Source organism: Polypterus senegalus, chromosome 6, assembly GCF_016835505.1.
Source record: "Polypterus senegalus isolate Bchr_013 chromosome 6, ASM1683550v1, whole genome shotgun sequence".
Taxonomy (NCBI): Eukaryota; Metazoa; Chordata; class Cladistia; order Polypteriformes; family Polypteridae; genus Polypterus; species Polypterus senegalus.
In genome coordinates, this window is record NC_053159.1 from 72,867,193 (window position 1) to 72,883,592 (window position 16,400).

Here is a 16,400-nt window from a genome sequence, read left to right on the forward strand (position 1 = left end):
ATTTTAACAATACAAATAGTTGTGAATTAAAGATACAAATGTTTTGTAAAGATAAATTCATATACAGTATATTTATATTTAAGCAGTTTTTAGCTGCCAGAATTTTAAGTGCAGAAGTATTTTATGGATAAGTTTTATATTCCCATAGACTCAATTTATTCAATATTAAAACAATGAATGTTTGTAAAAATGTTGAGTGTCATATTAAAATACTGCAGGATCCATTTTATGTAAAGTTTCTGATCCACCTCATTTAATTTTATATTACTGTATTTTAAATAATATGCTATACTACTTAACTCCTTTCTATATTTTGATGAATGGGTCTATAAACGAAAGAAAAATATAATAAAAAAATATTAAATTGTCTATTGTAGTTCTATTCAATGATCACTAAGCAAATATACTTGTCTCTAATTGAAATAGTTTATTCCAGTGATAATGACGATCGAATTTTAATTGTTTACTGCATTAGTTTTACTGACTTAAAACATATAGTGATCTATGCTTCTGACACTTTTTTCCCCCAAGGTTTAATAATTGGCAGCTCAGCTACCAGTAATTTAACTTATTAAATTTTTGGTAAAAGAATAGGGCCCAACAAGGTTTGTGCATTGGCCACTGTAACTAGGCATTGTTGTGATTGAATTAGTGGCCAGCTGTCTGAAAACATCAACTATGATAACAGGTAGCAGCATTTTTAAAAAAGATCCTCCCCTTCAGTGGATAATGCATAGTAGAAAATACAACAACTGCTTTCTTTTTAAAAGCAACTTTTGACACCACGCTTAATCACGCAGCGCGGTGTTGTATTTGTCTAAACACATATTTCAAGTAATAAATGACAAAATGCTAGATCTGCAATAGTCAATGACAATTTTTTTTTTGAGGTTTCCGCTTCAAATGCATATGTATTTGTTTTTCATAATTTTTGTTGTTTTTCATGTATTTGAGGAAGTGTGGTGTTACTACATGAGTATGAATTTTTATTCTAATTTGCTTCTGTACGCTGTTGCAATGCTGATTATACTTGCCTAATGTCAACAAGCTTACAAAACTTTTTAGATGTAAAATACTGATTTTGTTTCTTTGGTTTCATATTGCAAAACTTTATTTGGAAAACTGTAAGCTTTTTCTCTTCACTGAAATCTGTCCCCAAATGATGGTTTGTAATTGATAACTATGGACTACATTGTTAACTTACTACATAATTAAGGATAAATCTGATTAGTTGTTTACCTGTGCATAATAGGAATATACATAATGATTGGAGTTTGAGATTGAATTGCCACATACACTGTCTAATTGAAAGTGGTTATATATGTACAGTATATGTTTCACGACTGTGACTTTTGATACGTTAAGTACTGTATTGCTATGCATATTCTGGTAATGTTTTCCAAATCACAATATGTATAATTAAGGATATTTACTAATTTAGGGTCATTGAAAATTGCAGATCTAATATTTTGTCAATTATTATGTTTTACTTGAGTAGTTTCCATGTCAGTTAGTTTTGCTGAAGTAAATTTTTGTCCAAGTAATAATGCTTGAATAGAACTTTTTAGTGCTCTGTCCACTTCTGCATGTATCTCGTATTTCTTTACTTTCCTAGGAATTTAAGGTCTTGTATAATTCCTTAATTTTGTTAGTTATATTATTATGCCATTGGATCTTATTTCCTGCTTCAGTATTGACTGCTGTGTTCTGAGTTTCCTGTTTATGCATTTGTTGTGCTATAATCATATTCTTTTCTGTCCTTGTTCATAACCATGGTGATGAGACTTAAATGTAATTTGCTGTGTTTCTTTTCTTGGCGAAAGGGTAAATTTTGATTGCAGAGGCAACTTTTTCCTATAGGGTGCATCAGTCTTGCATATTATTGATCATTTTTTGAAATACTGCAGCTGTAATCAGCTCTGTTGCCCGTCTAGTCCACAATTTATTTTAATGTGAAGCACCTGGATAATTAGTCCCTTTAAAACCAGTATTTCCTACTGTATATCCACAGCGACGTCTGCGACTTTCTGTATTTGAATCATTATGTTGATTTCCTAATGAGTGCATCTGTTTGTATAGAATGAAATGATCTAAATAAAGTCAATTTTATCAATCTTCTATATTCATAACACATGAAAGACCACATTATTATAAAAACTCGGTGAAAGGTTTCGCATACAGTTAGTGAACAAAACGGCAGTGAACTTTGGGTTAAAATATGGCTTCCTAATAAGAAATGGATCCTTTTTTTTTTTTTCCTTCTAAAAAAAAAAATAAGTAACGTGAGCCATATTGAATATAAAGGTGGATTTTAGTCAAAAACTGACTTAAGGTATTTTTCATTTAAATTCCTCCTTTTTTTTTTTTTAGTCATTTATTTATGCATACACATTAAATGGTGAATTGGTGTTAAAATTTTAAAATCATTACAGTACACACAAATTATGGTTTGACCATTCAGATATCTCCTGGTTGAGATCAGATACATTTATTTTAAGATAGTGGTTATTTACACTTTGGTAGATGCAACTGATAGTTATTTAGTGTAGCACTGCTATTGGCATATTATACGTGTAATGTGTTTCAGAGTAAGAACATTTATTCAATTTAAATATTTGTTTATCATCTTTAGAAGAAGACGACTGACAGAAAGCAGCACTACTGTTCATGGATCTGTTCTCCGACATAGCACCCTGAAAGGAGTGTCTGCTCAGATTGTGTCTGCAGCAGTAAGTAAAATGAACTTCTCTTAGTTACATAAGTTTTGATGTTTAATTTTAAAAACACTGTTGCAGTTTTTTAATCAATGTTTTGCATTTTAGTCATGTACCATTTTGTGTAGTAATTGTAGGAAAAATGTATGTAACAGGAATTATTCATTCTTCTTCTTCCTTTGGCTGATCCCGTTAGGGGTTGCCACAGCGGATAATCTTCCATATGTTTCTGTCCTCTGCATCTTGTTCTGTTATACCCATCACCCTCTCTCACCACCTCCATAAACCTTCTCTTAGGCCTTCCTCTTTTCCTCTTCCCTGGCAGCTCTATCTTTAGCATCCTTCTCCCAATATACCCAGCATCTCTCCTCTGCACATTTCCAAACCAGTGCAATTTCGCCTCTCTGACTTTGTCTCCCAACTGTCCAACTTAAGCTGACCCTCTAATGTACTCATTTCTAATCCTGTCCATCCTCGTCACACCCAGTGCAAATCTTAGCATCTTTAACTCTGCTACCTCCAGCTCTGTCTCCTGCTTTTTGGTCAGTGCCACCGTCTCCAACCCATATAATAGCTGGTCTCACTTTCGTCCTCTAGACCTTCCCTTTAACTCTTGCTGATATCCGTCTGTCACAAATCACTCTTATCCTTTATTACCCTAATTTGCTGCACATCTTTCCCAGCTTAGTCCCTCTGTCTAGCCAATCGGTACAGGTCCTTTTTTCCCTCTTTAGTGTCCAACCTCTCATACAACTCATTATACGCTTTTTCTTTAGCCTTCGCCACCTCTCTCTTCACCTTGTGCCTTATCTCCTTGTACTCGTGTCTACTTTCTGCATCTCTGACTATCCCGCTTGTTTTTCGCCATCCTCTTCCTCTGTATACTCTCCTGTACTTCCCCATTCCACCACCAGGTTTCCTTTTCCTCCTTCCTCTGTCCAGATGTCATGCCAAGCACCCTGCTTGCTGTTACTCTTACTACACCTGCTGTAGTTTCCCAACTGTCTGGTAATTCTTCACTACCACCCAGTGCCTGTCTCACCTTGTCACTAAATTCAAACTTGCAGTATTTCTTTTTCAACTTTCATCATTCATCACTTTCATCACTCTCTTCCTCTTTTTGATCTCCAACGTCATCCTACAGACCACCATCTTATGCTGCTTAACTGCACTTTAGCCTGCCACCACTTTGCAGTCTTCAGTCTCCTTCAGATCAACTCTTCTGCATAGGATGTAATCTACCTGTGTGCATCTTCTTCCACTTTTGTACGTAACCCTATGTTCCTCCCTCTTCTTAAAACACATATTCACCACAGCCATGTCCATCCTTTTGTCAAAATCCACTATCCTCTGACCTTCTTCATTCCTGTCCTTGATGCCATACCTACCTATCACCTGTTCGTCTCCTCTGTTCCCTTCACCAACGTGTCCATTGAAATCAGCTCTAATCACCACTTTCTGTCCCTTGGGTACACTGTTCATCACTTCATCCAACTCACTCCAAAAATCTTCTTTCTCATCCATTGCTCACCCAACTTATGGGGCATATGCACTAACAACATTCATCATCACACCTCCAGCTTCCAGCTTCATAATCATTACTCTGTCTGACACTCTTTTCACCTCCAGAACACTCTTGACATACTGTTTCTTCTGAATAACCCGTAATCTATTTCTCCTTCTATCCACACCATGATAGAATAATTTGAATCCAGCTCTGATCCACCTGGCCTTACTCCCCTTCCATTTAGTCTCTCATCATATCGGCTAAGTCTCTCCCCTTACCAGCCATACTGTCAACATTTAAAGTTCCTACTCTCTTTACCTTCCTCCTTTCCTCCTCATCTCCCCCCTCTTCTTCTCCTTCTTTTTCGGCCAGCAGTAGCCCAATTTCTGCCAGCACCCTGTTGATCAACAGTACTGGTGGCGGTCATTGTTAACCCGGCCTCGACTGATCTGGTATGGAAATTTGTATTGTTGTCCACATATTGATTTGGCAATTGTAACAGCAATTACTTTTTAAAAATTATTTCAGTTTCTGAGTGAAAAATATTATTCCAGTAACCTTCTGCTTAGCAAAGGCCATATGTTGGAGTTACTTAGGCTTTGCTTTTTTTTGCAGGACAAGGTGGATGCTGGTTTACCAACTTCCGTGGTAAGTTGAAATGTTTTAACACTAGAATCCCTGAATCCTACGAAAATTTGTAATCCCGGGCCACCTTTAATTCCTTTGCACCTCTCCATTATTGTCTTTTGTTTTGCAAATGTGTCAATCAGCACCAACAGAAACTACCTGCTATTCCATCCTCCACACATTCTACCAGCTGAAGTCTGTTTATCTGGGAGCGAGGTGCCTGTAGTTGTATTGGGCAAATAATATATCGTTACTAGCAAAATACCCACGCTTCGCAGCGGAGAAGTAGTGTGTTAATGATGTATGATGTGTGTGTATATAATGTAGATAGGTGTGTGTGTGTGTGTGTGTGTGTGTGTGTGTATATATATATATATATATATATATATATATATATATATACATACAAACATACACACAGGTATATGTATGTGTCTATATGTGTGTGTATAGCTTTGGTCACTGAGTGCAAGGGAAAAATAAAATATAGTCTATAAGTTATTAAACAGTAAAACATTAACGTTTTAAAAAGTACAGGTACATTGAGCACTACTGGAGTGGTTGCGGGTAAACTACATTTTAAAGACTGTGTAATACAACAGGTAAGTAGTACTAACAGCAGCTAAAATGTATATGGATCATCTCTCAGTAGCTTTTGAAAGGCGCTACACGACGGCTGTGGTATAGAAATTACATTTTCTATGTGAACATCCAAATTTCTGCCTCTGATAATGTGCCTTACCGGCATTACCAGCAATTAAAGAAAATTAGTTGTGTGTCCTCTGCAGTGTTAAGAGAGAAAAGCTTTGGTTTGGGATAAAAGGAAAAAAGTTGTAAAGAAAGGAAAGTTGCCTTTTTCTTTTATATAGTATAGATAGATGTGTTCGCTGATGATATGAGTGCCTTTTGGGAACAGTCGCGGTGGGTCTTGTGTAGACTGGTGAGACGTCCCTACCATTAATCGGTTGTGATGGCACTGTCAGTCCTCCACTCCTGTGCGTGTCTTCATAATCCGAGCTGACGACCTCATAATCGTATGCGTGCAAAATAGAAAGTGCGAATCGACTTAATATTAGTTCGCCGCAGTGTAGAAAAGGGGTCCCGTGTTTGCACTTGTCTGGGCTATAGCTCAGGGGGAGGATGAAAAAAATTAAAAGTGCTCGCTTTGACTTAAGGCAGAAGCGCAGTCAGCGTCTCAAAGGCCTGCACAGCTATGCCCGCGCGCCGGCTGCTCGACTTTTGCTGGGCAGGAGACCCCAGTTTTTGCAGACACATTCACGATATCAAAAGTCTCATCGCTCTTTGGAGGTCATTCATTCATATTCACATACATATATATATATATATATATATACTAATAAAAGGCAAAGCCCTCACTGACTCACTCAATCACTCATCACTAATTCTCCAACTTCCCGTGTGGGTGGAAGGCTGAAATTTGGCAGGTTCATTCCTTACAGCTTCCTTACAAAAGTTGGGCAGGTTTCATTTCGAAATTCTACGCGTAATGGTCATAACTGGAAGCTGTTTTCTCCATTTACTGTAATGGAGATGAGCTTGAACGCCGTGGGGCGGAGTTTCGTGTGACATCATCACGCCTCCCACGTAATCACGCAGTACATAGAAAATCAGGAAGACCTCCAAAAGCGCTGAAGAAAACATGCATTATATAATTGAGAAGGCAGCGAAACAATAAGAAGCGAGCGAGTGACATATACAACCATATTGATGAGTTCTGCTACTTTGGAAACAAAGCACGATGTAAATCTACAGTTTAAATTAAGTTCATAGACAGGCTGCGCTGGCGTTTGTAATTTAGTGCCTGCCCATATAAGGCCGTCCGTCAGCGGCAATCCAATAGCAAACTCCCACTAAATATTCACGGGTTAAGGACTGTGCTTATGCAGAGGAAGATGAGATGGTCAGCGTGGTGTTTGGCACAAACTCAGCGAAACTGCGAGAGAAGGTTTTAAGTGCCAGGACTAAGGTAACATTAAATACAGCCATGGACATAGCACAGATGGCACCAGCACAACTGGGAACTTCGATGCATGTACACCAGCGCTCACGTGAACTGGCGCAGTGCACAGATAAAAGCAACAGTTCCAAAGAGCTGAACAAAACCGAATTACACATTTGAAAAGGCAGCAAAAATATGAAGCGTCTGATACATACAAGCATATTCATAAATGCTGCTACTGTGGAAACAAAGCACACGGTGGAAAAAGTGAATGTCCCGCTAAAGGAAGACAGTGTAAAAAACCCGTGCATGCAGTGTGTCAGGTCTCGGATAAAGAAGAAGACGAGCTGTTTATTGATGCAGTAAGAAACGAATCGATGAATGAAACCTGTCATCTTTACAGCGATTGACAAACACGGAATGTAACTTGAACACAACACATCCTACAAATACAAACCTGATTGAAAGAAATAATGATAATCAAATCCTTGATGACAGCAACACTCAGTAACACTCACAAAACAAATACTGTATATTGACAGTCATGTTACGTTATTTTTAAAATGTTCCCTTTTCTTTTCTAGCTTTTTAACACACTACTTCTCCGCTGCGATACGCGGGTATATATATATGTATATATATATATCCCGATCTACATACTCGAATAATGGATACTTTATTCGCCATCAATGATTGTTTTGGTAAAGCCATACTCAGTGTATTCATTAGATGAACGGTAAAAAGTAAGAGCGAGGGAGGATGACTTATTGAGGCATGCAGGCTGTAGTGCGCCAACTCTATCTGAATTGCGCGATCACATTTGAAAAATATATCTTTTCAAGTTCTATTTAGTCCATATGTGTCAAACTCAAGGGCAGGGCCACATCCGCCCGGCGTGTAATTATATCCAGCCCGCGAGATCATTTTATATACTGTATTATTGTTATTAATGGGTATATGAAGCGCTGGTAACACAATAAACTACAGATCCCATAATGCAGCGCTTCAGCTGCCTTGCCGAACACTTACGCGTTAATCAAGTCTAGCTTATGATGCTGCAAGTTATTGCGAAGCTAGCTCACACGATGCTGAAGAGAAAAGTTGATTCTGAAAATAGAGCCTTTAAAACCGATGGGAGGCTGAGTATATGTTTACTGAACCCGTGTGTCTCATTTGTGGAGCTAATGTGGCTGTAATTACAGAATTTAATCTAAGACGGCACTATGAGACAAAACATCAGGGAGTTCTGTGTTGTGGAGATTCTCAGGATGGATTGCAGGTGCTCATCAGTGAGGCTGAAAGACCTGAATGCAATGCAGAAGATACAGAAAGCAGAAGAATTAAATAAGAATCTGACACTTCAGCGGACGTTTTACCCGTGCACAATCACAAAGTGATTTCAAGTGAAGTTGCTTTTATGGGAGACACAAATGCACCAGTGCAACTTTCCCTGTTGCCAAGTAATGTTAAACCAAGTCGTCACTATGGTGTTCCCAAATCGCACTTTGCTGATAAACCGGCGCACTGAGTTTGCACGGCGCTTTGGTGACTTTGAAGAACAAAAAAAGTCCGTCTACATGCGGCTCGAACCTTGTGCATGTTTGGTAGCACATATCTGTGTGAGAAGCTCTTCTCAGTGATAAAGACTAACAAAACAGCACACAGGAGTCGCCTCACTGATGAGCACCTGCAATCCATCCTGAGAATCTCCACAACACAGAACCTCACACCAAACATAAACGAACCTGTTGCCAAAAATAGATGCCAGGCGTCCAGCTCTAAAATGACATATGAGCAAAGACAACTGAATGATTTGATTTGTTATTGCTGAAAGGAACACATTTTATTTATATTTCCAGGTTTTGTTATGCAGCATGTTCATATTTGAATTTGTATAATTTTGACAGGATATATTTTTATGGAGAGCAAAATCTTTTGGGATATTTAAAATCTAAGTTTATTTTTTATATAAATTTACATAAGAGTAAAGAAATTTGAATGTTTGTTCTTTTAAGTTATTTAAGGTTTGAGTTGATTTATTCACGAATAATATTCCTGTCTGTTTTTACCATTCCTACCAAAGATATTTCTGTCGACTAAATAAAAATTCCTTCTATTTAAAATTTAAAAAGAACTTGAACAAATACGATAGTTCATAATATCCACGCAGACTTGCACGTAAGAGCGGGAGTTATCCGTTTTAACAAGCAGCATATTGCACTGATACGAAATAGCTGTGTGTGTATATATGTAGATATGTATGTATATGTATATATATGTTTATATATGTGTGTATGTATATGTATGTGTATATATGTAGATATATATATGTATGTATATATGTGTATGTGTATATATGTGTATATGTATAGATATGTGTATATATATATATATATATGTTTATGTGTGTGTGTGTAATATATATATATATATATATATATATATATATATATATATATATATATATATATATATATATATATATATATATATATATATATATATATATATATATATATATATATATATTTATATATATATATATATGACAGCAACACTCATCACTCACAACATTGACAAAACAATTACATTGACAATCATGTTACGTTATTTTCAAAATGTTTCCTTTTCTTTTTCATTGCTTCTTCAACACACTACTTCTGCTGGCAGTAATGAAAAGAAAAGGAAACATTTTAATAATAACGTAACATGATTGACATTGTCATGAGTGTTGCTGTCATATATATGCCTGCCGAAATAAGTCACCATCGCTTCGCTCTTACTTTTTACCGTTCATTTAATCATGGCTAGTGGCGGAAAAATTATAAAATGGAAGGAGGATTACACTGGGTATGGCTTTACCAAAACAATTATTGATGGTGAATCAATTATTCATATAACTTGAATTGGTGATCTGTGTTTCTGTGTAACCTCATATTTTTTCATACTTCTTCTCAAACCAAGGTGGTGCGAGGGTAAAATGAATCAGGATGCGCTGATCAATGTAATCGGTGTACCAGGAAATCATGCATTGACAAAAGTTCCCCTTTGCTTGTAATGCAAAGTGTGATTAAATGCATTATTTTTTAACGCATTATGGAGCACATGCATCGAAGCTTCTCGGCTGTGCTTGTGCTAAGAAAAGGAAAGATTTTAAAAATAACGTAACACGATTGTCAATGTAACCTTTTGTAAGTAGTGCCTGGAGGATTCAGTGTGGAGAAACTCTAGAGACAGCGTGTGTATTAATTTGTGGATTTTTCTGTGAGTATTTGGTGGCAGTGTGACGAAGTTGCTCAGAGCTAAATGAGGTAAATGGGAGGGGAGATGATGACGTGACTCCCCCACCTGCCTTAACTGTCAATCCCCCACAAACACAGTCTCTCGGAATTTACATAAGCACACCCCTTCTCCTGCAATTTCAACTTAGTTACAATGTGATCAAAACTCTCGTTTATATCTTGCGTCCTCTCATTAAACTTGTATGCCGCATTACCCTTGGGCATGGGAAACGCCAGTGGCAGCCTGTCTATGAACTTATTTTAAAGTTTAGGTTTACACCTTGCTTTCTTTCCGAAGTAGCAGCACTCATGAATATGGTAGTATATGTCACTCGCTTGCTTCTTATTGTTTCGCTGCCTTCTCAATTATATAATGCATGTTTTATTCAGCGCTTTTTGGAGGTCTTCCTGGTTTTCTACGCACTGACAGTCAGTTCACGTGATTACGTGGGAGGCGTGATGATGTCACACGAAACTCCGCCCCCACGGCTTTCGAGCTCAACTCCATTACAGTAAATGGAGAAAAATACCTTGCAGTTATTACCATTACGCGTAGAATTTCGAAATGAAACCTGCCCAACTTTTGTAAGGAAGCTGTAAGGAATGAGCCTGCAAAATTTCAGCCTTCTACCCACACGGGAACTTGGAGATTTAGTGATGAGTCAGTCAGTCAGTCAGTCAGTGAGAGCTTTGCCTTTTATTAGTATCGATTTGAAACACATGCATTCCATGTGTATTCTGTTTCTGAAACAATCTGGGTAAATACTGGATGATAGGAAAACCGAGGCAAGAAATGTTGAACACATACCTAAAACAAACTTTTTTCATGGTTTAGTACTAATGTCAAAATTTTGACATGAATTGTATAACGTGTGAAGACTGAAGTTCAAATATCAAATAAACACTTTCACAAAAGGTACAAGGGTAACAAAACAAGTGCGCTTTTTTCAACAATATAACTGAAGGAAAAGAAATTGGGTTAGGGTACAACGCTGAAACGACAGTTTGGGTGGTGCAGCGGTAAGAACTGCTGACTCGTAATCAAGAGATTGCTGGTTCGATTTTGTCCGCTTCCATTTTGAGTAGTGAACTGCTCTTATTGTTACTATTATTGGATAAAAACATACATTTGATTTGAGTCTGTAACAGCTTGTGTAAATTTATGGTACTTGTAAAGGTTAGTGTTTTTTGTTTTAATTCATTTTAATTCTTTTAATCACGTTCACACTCCCACCGACCTGACACTGTTGTTTTCAAATAAAGTCATGCTATAACAGAAGTGCACTCAGATGAGGATGAGGGTTCTACATTGGAGAATGAGAACAGAAGCCCTCTCCTCAAGAAACATCTACTCGCACGTAAAAACAACACAGCTGCACCAGTGTAAAGGCGAAATATGCAGCAAAAGGTTAGGTGTCATCCTGCCAATGAATCTGCCACACGCATATCCTTCAATTATACAGCAGGGCTTACAGAGCTTGCCAAGGTATCGTGCAAAGTTCTGTTTGTGATTATGTTTCTTGATGGTCTTTATATGAAAAACATTTATATGTTATTTAAATGCCATATTGAATGTTTTTCCCTATATTTACAGTATATACTTATCTTTCTACAGTGTAAAGTCACAGGTAGACTTCAGAACTTACTGTTTTTAATCAACAGAGGCATGCCGTCACAGTACATGTGCAATGCCACTCCTTATTTAGGATGAGATCAGCCATGAAAAGTGAAATGGTAGATTCCACCTGCAGCTCTAGTCACTTCAATACGTTAGCAACTCTCCACGCTAGTGTTTAGATCTGGCAGTACAATGCGGATTGTGTATGTGTACCAAAAGAAGGAGTCCGACTGCATTTTCGGTACCATTGCTTGTGTACTGAAGAGTCGGCATGGCACCTAGTTATTCATACTCTATATCGGTGTTCTGAATTGGATTTTTAAAATTGCCAGATGAGTGCTGGACTCAAAGGTCAGGCAACACAAAATGTAGCTAATTTAATATGTAATTCCCCAATACACAAATGTGAATACATATATCAAGTCATACTGTACATAGTATATGAGGTTATCAAGGTATAAATGTGTATTACACATTAAAGGCTTTGATATTGAGAGGAAAAATGTTTGGCATGGTTTTAATCTACTTGGTATTTAAATATTGAACATGGTACCTTGTGGAGTCGGTGAATAAATACTGCAGTCCTATCTCTGGGATCAGTCATGAGTGTTGCTGTTTATCCAGTGTATGATGAAGTGAATGTCTTTGATTGAAGTCTCTTGACAAAAGCCATATGTTACTCCATCAAACATAAATGTACTGTAGGTATATTTACAGCTGTAGAAATGAAAATTACCACTGTATAGAGCAGTTTAGCACCCATCATTCATCAAGTGATTCATCATTATAATGTGCTGTATACTTGAACGTATAAGATGCCTCCTCCCCTTATGAGTAATAGTCTATCTTCTCAAATTGCAAATTTTAATCTATGTTATATGTTTGTAAATTAAACAGTGTAGTTAAACTGTAATAAATATGTAATATAGTAGATTTTAAAATCAATTTTGAATTAATCTTTGTACCATTGAAAATATTTACAAAGTTTAGTAGTATGATTTTTAAAATTTTTTAATTTTTTTTAATTTTTTGCTTCTTCAAAAAGATCAGGATTAGTTTGGCCATCGTTATTACAGTTTGGCATTTGAACCTCAAAATCCAGTGACTAACTTATCCTCCATTGTAAGCTAAATGGGAGTATCAGTATGTACTGTGAACACTAGGAGTCGTTGCAGACTCAGTCCCAGTTTCAAGTCAGTGTTCTTTTATTGTGCAAGAGATTTTCTTACAGGAAAGAGCATAAACAAAATCTTAATATTGTTTTTCCTTTTTTTCTTCACTCCACTTGAACAAGTGTTATTCTCTTCTTCCCAACTCCAACTCTCTTGGGAAGATGGGGTGGCTTCCTTTATGTCAGACCTGGGAGTACTTCCTGGTAAAATGGAACAATCATAAAATATGGCAACAACCACAGGTACCTCCCCAAGGAACTCAGCAGGGCTGTCCTCCTGAATTACAAGTCCCATGTAGCCCTGAAGATGGCCAAAGTAGAGCCAGACCAGAGGAGCACTGCCAACTCTTGTACTGGGATGAAGGACTGTTCCTGGCAGGAAGCTTCCTTCATTCCATCCATTATCTTTTCTCTCCGACTAGGAAAGTGGTTAGGTCCATCCAGGCTAATGTGCGCATCCATCTGCTCTATCCTCCTGTAATGGCTACCCTGCCAGTTAGAGGTCTACACTCCATTCCAGTGGGTTCATACATGAAGGGTGTCAATTGTTGTTTTGGTAAACTAAAACATTTCTTTTAGAAGATTTCTTTACCCACTACTACATACTAGAAAATCTCTGGCAACAAAACCTTATCAGTTTTTCTCCTGGCAGAGTCCAAAAATGCTTTTCTAATATAGCATAATAATGAAAACAAAAAGCAAAAATATATACTAAAAAGAAAAAAAAAGTAACATAGCATAACACATGGCACGTTGTATAAATATAAAGCTTATGGAATGTCCAAACCGCAGTAATGCATTTAATATTTATTGAATTTCATGGCTCCTTACAAAAGATGGAAAGTTATTTCAGGATATCAACAATTCATTTAAATTGTGTTTTAGATACCTTAAAGATATCTGAAATGCATTTTCAGTTGTCTCAGAAGAGCTTCCTACCTACTTTGACATATCTGAAATGTATTTAGGGTATCTTAAAACAGACAAGGCGGTTCTATTGAAATCATTTGAAATTTTACAGCAAATGATTTTGAAATATCTTGGACTTCATTTTAGGTATTGTAATATGTGTGCAAGGTCAATTTTAAGATATCCTGATATGTGTTGATTTTGAAATTAACAATAAGTTATTCTGAGATGTTGGATAATATATTTGAGTTATTTCAAGAAGTATTGCAGATATCGTAAAATATAAAGGAGCTTTATTTGAGATATTGATTTTATTTTAACTTGTAAAACTGAACTGCACTTAAAGATATTTTAATTTTATTTTGATCTTTCTCTGAATTTTAATTTGGCTTGTCATTAAGATTTTTCTTATCGCATTATTTGCAAATCTCATTTTGCATTTTTGATCACTTTAACTTAAACGATTTAATGTTTATTTGTAGGCCGTGTCAAATGTTATAGCTGTGGGCACATCGCATGGACTTGCTCTTGTGTTTGGTAAGCAAGCTGCATTATGATTTTATACTATAGTTGTTTCAGAATGATTTACTGTACTAGTTACACTGTAAAATACAGGAAAAATACCTAAAAAAATTTTGATCTCAGATCCTACTGGTGGATTTTTTTAGATATCTGAAATTACTTGAATGCTTATTGTTACATTTGTTTTGTATATTTGTGTGTCGTGACAAAAGTCCCATGATAAAAGATACATAATGTATTTGTTATACTTTCTCAATGTATACAATTAGTAACAGATTGTTTTAGGTTTCTGAGTTACAAAGACTGATGAAGTATCTGGTATTTAAAAATAACCTCTATCCCCTCTAGCGTCCTAAGGAAGTTATTGCCTTGCCGATGCTCTCTCCCCTGGTCCTTCCATACAGTTGTTGTCCTGGCCAGGTAATGACTGTGGCCGCCTGTCACGGTGTCTCTCCCTCAGCTGAGGTTTGTGGGACGAAGCGTCCTGTCCTGCGAGGGCTGTTGTCCTCCAGAATGGGGAGTTAATGCTTTCTGGACCATGGTTCCGTCCTGAAGCAAATCAACAAGAAAGAGACTTGGAGCTGCTATGCTGATGCCCTCTCCCAGCATCTCTCGGCACCCTGTTAGGACAGTGCCTCCACTTTTGGCCCATACGGTGGTATTCATAGCATTGCTGCTCCCCTCCTCCTGTTTGTGCCTTGCATACATGGAAGCAGCACAGGAAGCTCTGCTCCACCTCACGCCCAACTGAGGTCGCCTCATCCCTCTACCCCCGCAGACAGAGGCCTCTACCACATGTGAGGCAGTGTTTGAAGATCTGGATAAGGTAAACTGGGTCTTCCTCTTACTCTGGGGATTTAACAGCAATCTGGGTCTCCCTATGTCAGGAAGAGAGACCCAGCGCTGTCTGTGTCCCTTTTTAACTTGTGTGAGACCACCGCCAGCATGTACAAGCCGGCCCCTCTCTTGCACCTCGGTCATCACACTGATCAATTGTCAAATGCTTTGCTACTCATCTCTGATCAGAACCAACCTTGGTCATTTCGCTAGGGGTTCCTGTTTTATTTAACACTAGAATTACCAGAGCCTACGAAAAAACTTGTAAACTCGGCCCACTTTAAATCCTTTTGCACCTCTCCATCAGTGTCTTTTGTCTTGTAAATGTGTCGATGAGCCCATGCAGCCTGCTATACCATCCCCCTCCACTGCCACAGAATGCGCAAGAAGTTCTCCCAGTTCCAGCCTTGATTATCTGGGAGTGAGCTACCTAGAATTGTATAGAGTAAACAATTTCATGTGTGTCCCGTGTCTAAAACAATCTATGTAAACACATTGTTAAAACAAACATTTTTCATGTTCTAGTAAAAATGACAAAATATAAAAATAAACTGTATAATGTGTGAAGGATGATGGCCAAATATCAAATTAATACTTTCACAGAAGGTACAAGTGCAATACCAAAGCTTCCGTGGTGCAGCGGTAAGAATTACTGAGTTATAGTGGTGCAACGGATCACTGTTGATCCATGATCCGAACCGATTCCTGTCCACGGTTTGGTACGCACGTGATCCGAAGATCCGAGGAAAAAAAAAGTTCCACTGTATTGTGCGCGTGTTTCTCGCGCACTAACTCTGTCTTTCTCGCGCACTAACTCTGTGTCTCTCTCTCTCTCTCGTGCTAACTTGGTAGCTCTCGCGCACTGAACTGCAATTAAACTTCTCTCACGCACTATCTCTCTCGCACACTATCTCGGTAGCTCTCACGCACTAACTTTCTCTCTCACGCACTAACTGTGTCTCTCTCGCGCACTAATTCAACCTCTTCGCTCTATGAGACTGGCAACACGTCGGGTATGGCCACTCATTTAAAACCGCAGCACCCTGATGTGACAGGACCCAAGACGATGGCTGCGCAACAACCAAAGATATCCGTGGCATTTAAGCAGCCCTTTGCTGCCCAATCAGACCAGGCTAAAGCTATTACAAAAGCTATTGGGGTGTTTATTGCTGCAGACATGAGGCCATATTTCGTTGTGCAAAACAAGGGGTTTAAACATATGATACACGTGCTTGAGCCACGCTATGATATTCT

At 37.7% G+C, this 16,400-nt stretch overlaps 1 protein-coding gene across 1 annotated transcript in view; it reads left to right on the forward strand.

The window, feature by feature from the left end:
* The window catches only part of vps8 (VPS8 subunit of CORVET complex), a 740,642-nt gene that overhangs the window by 115,874 nt on the left and 608,368 nt on the right, over positions 1–16,400 (forward strand). The window contains exons 6-8 of the mRNA XM_039755059.1: positions 2,633–2,729; positions 4,837–4,869; positions 14,270–14,324. Of these exons, the coding sequence (XP_039610993.1) occupies positions 2,633–2,729; positions 4,837–4,869; positions 14,270–14,324 (185 nt within the window). The remainder of the gene's footprint in view (positions 1–2,632; positions 2,730–4,836; positions 4,870–14,269; positions 14,325–16,400) is intronic.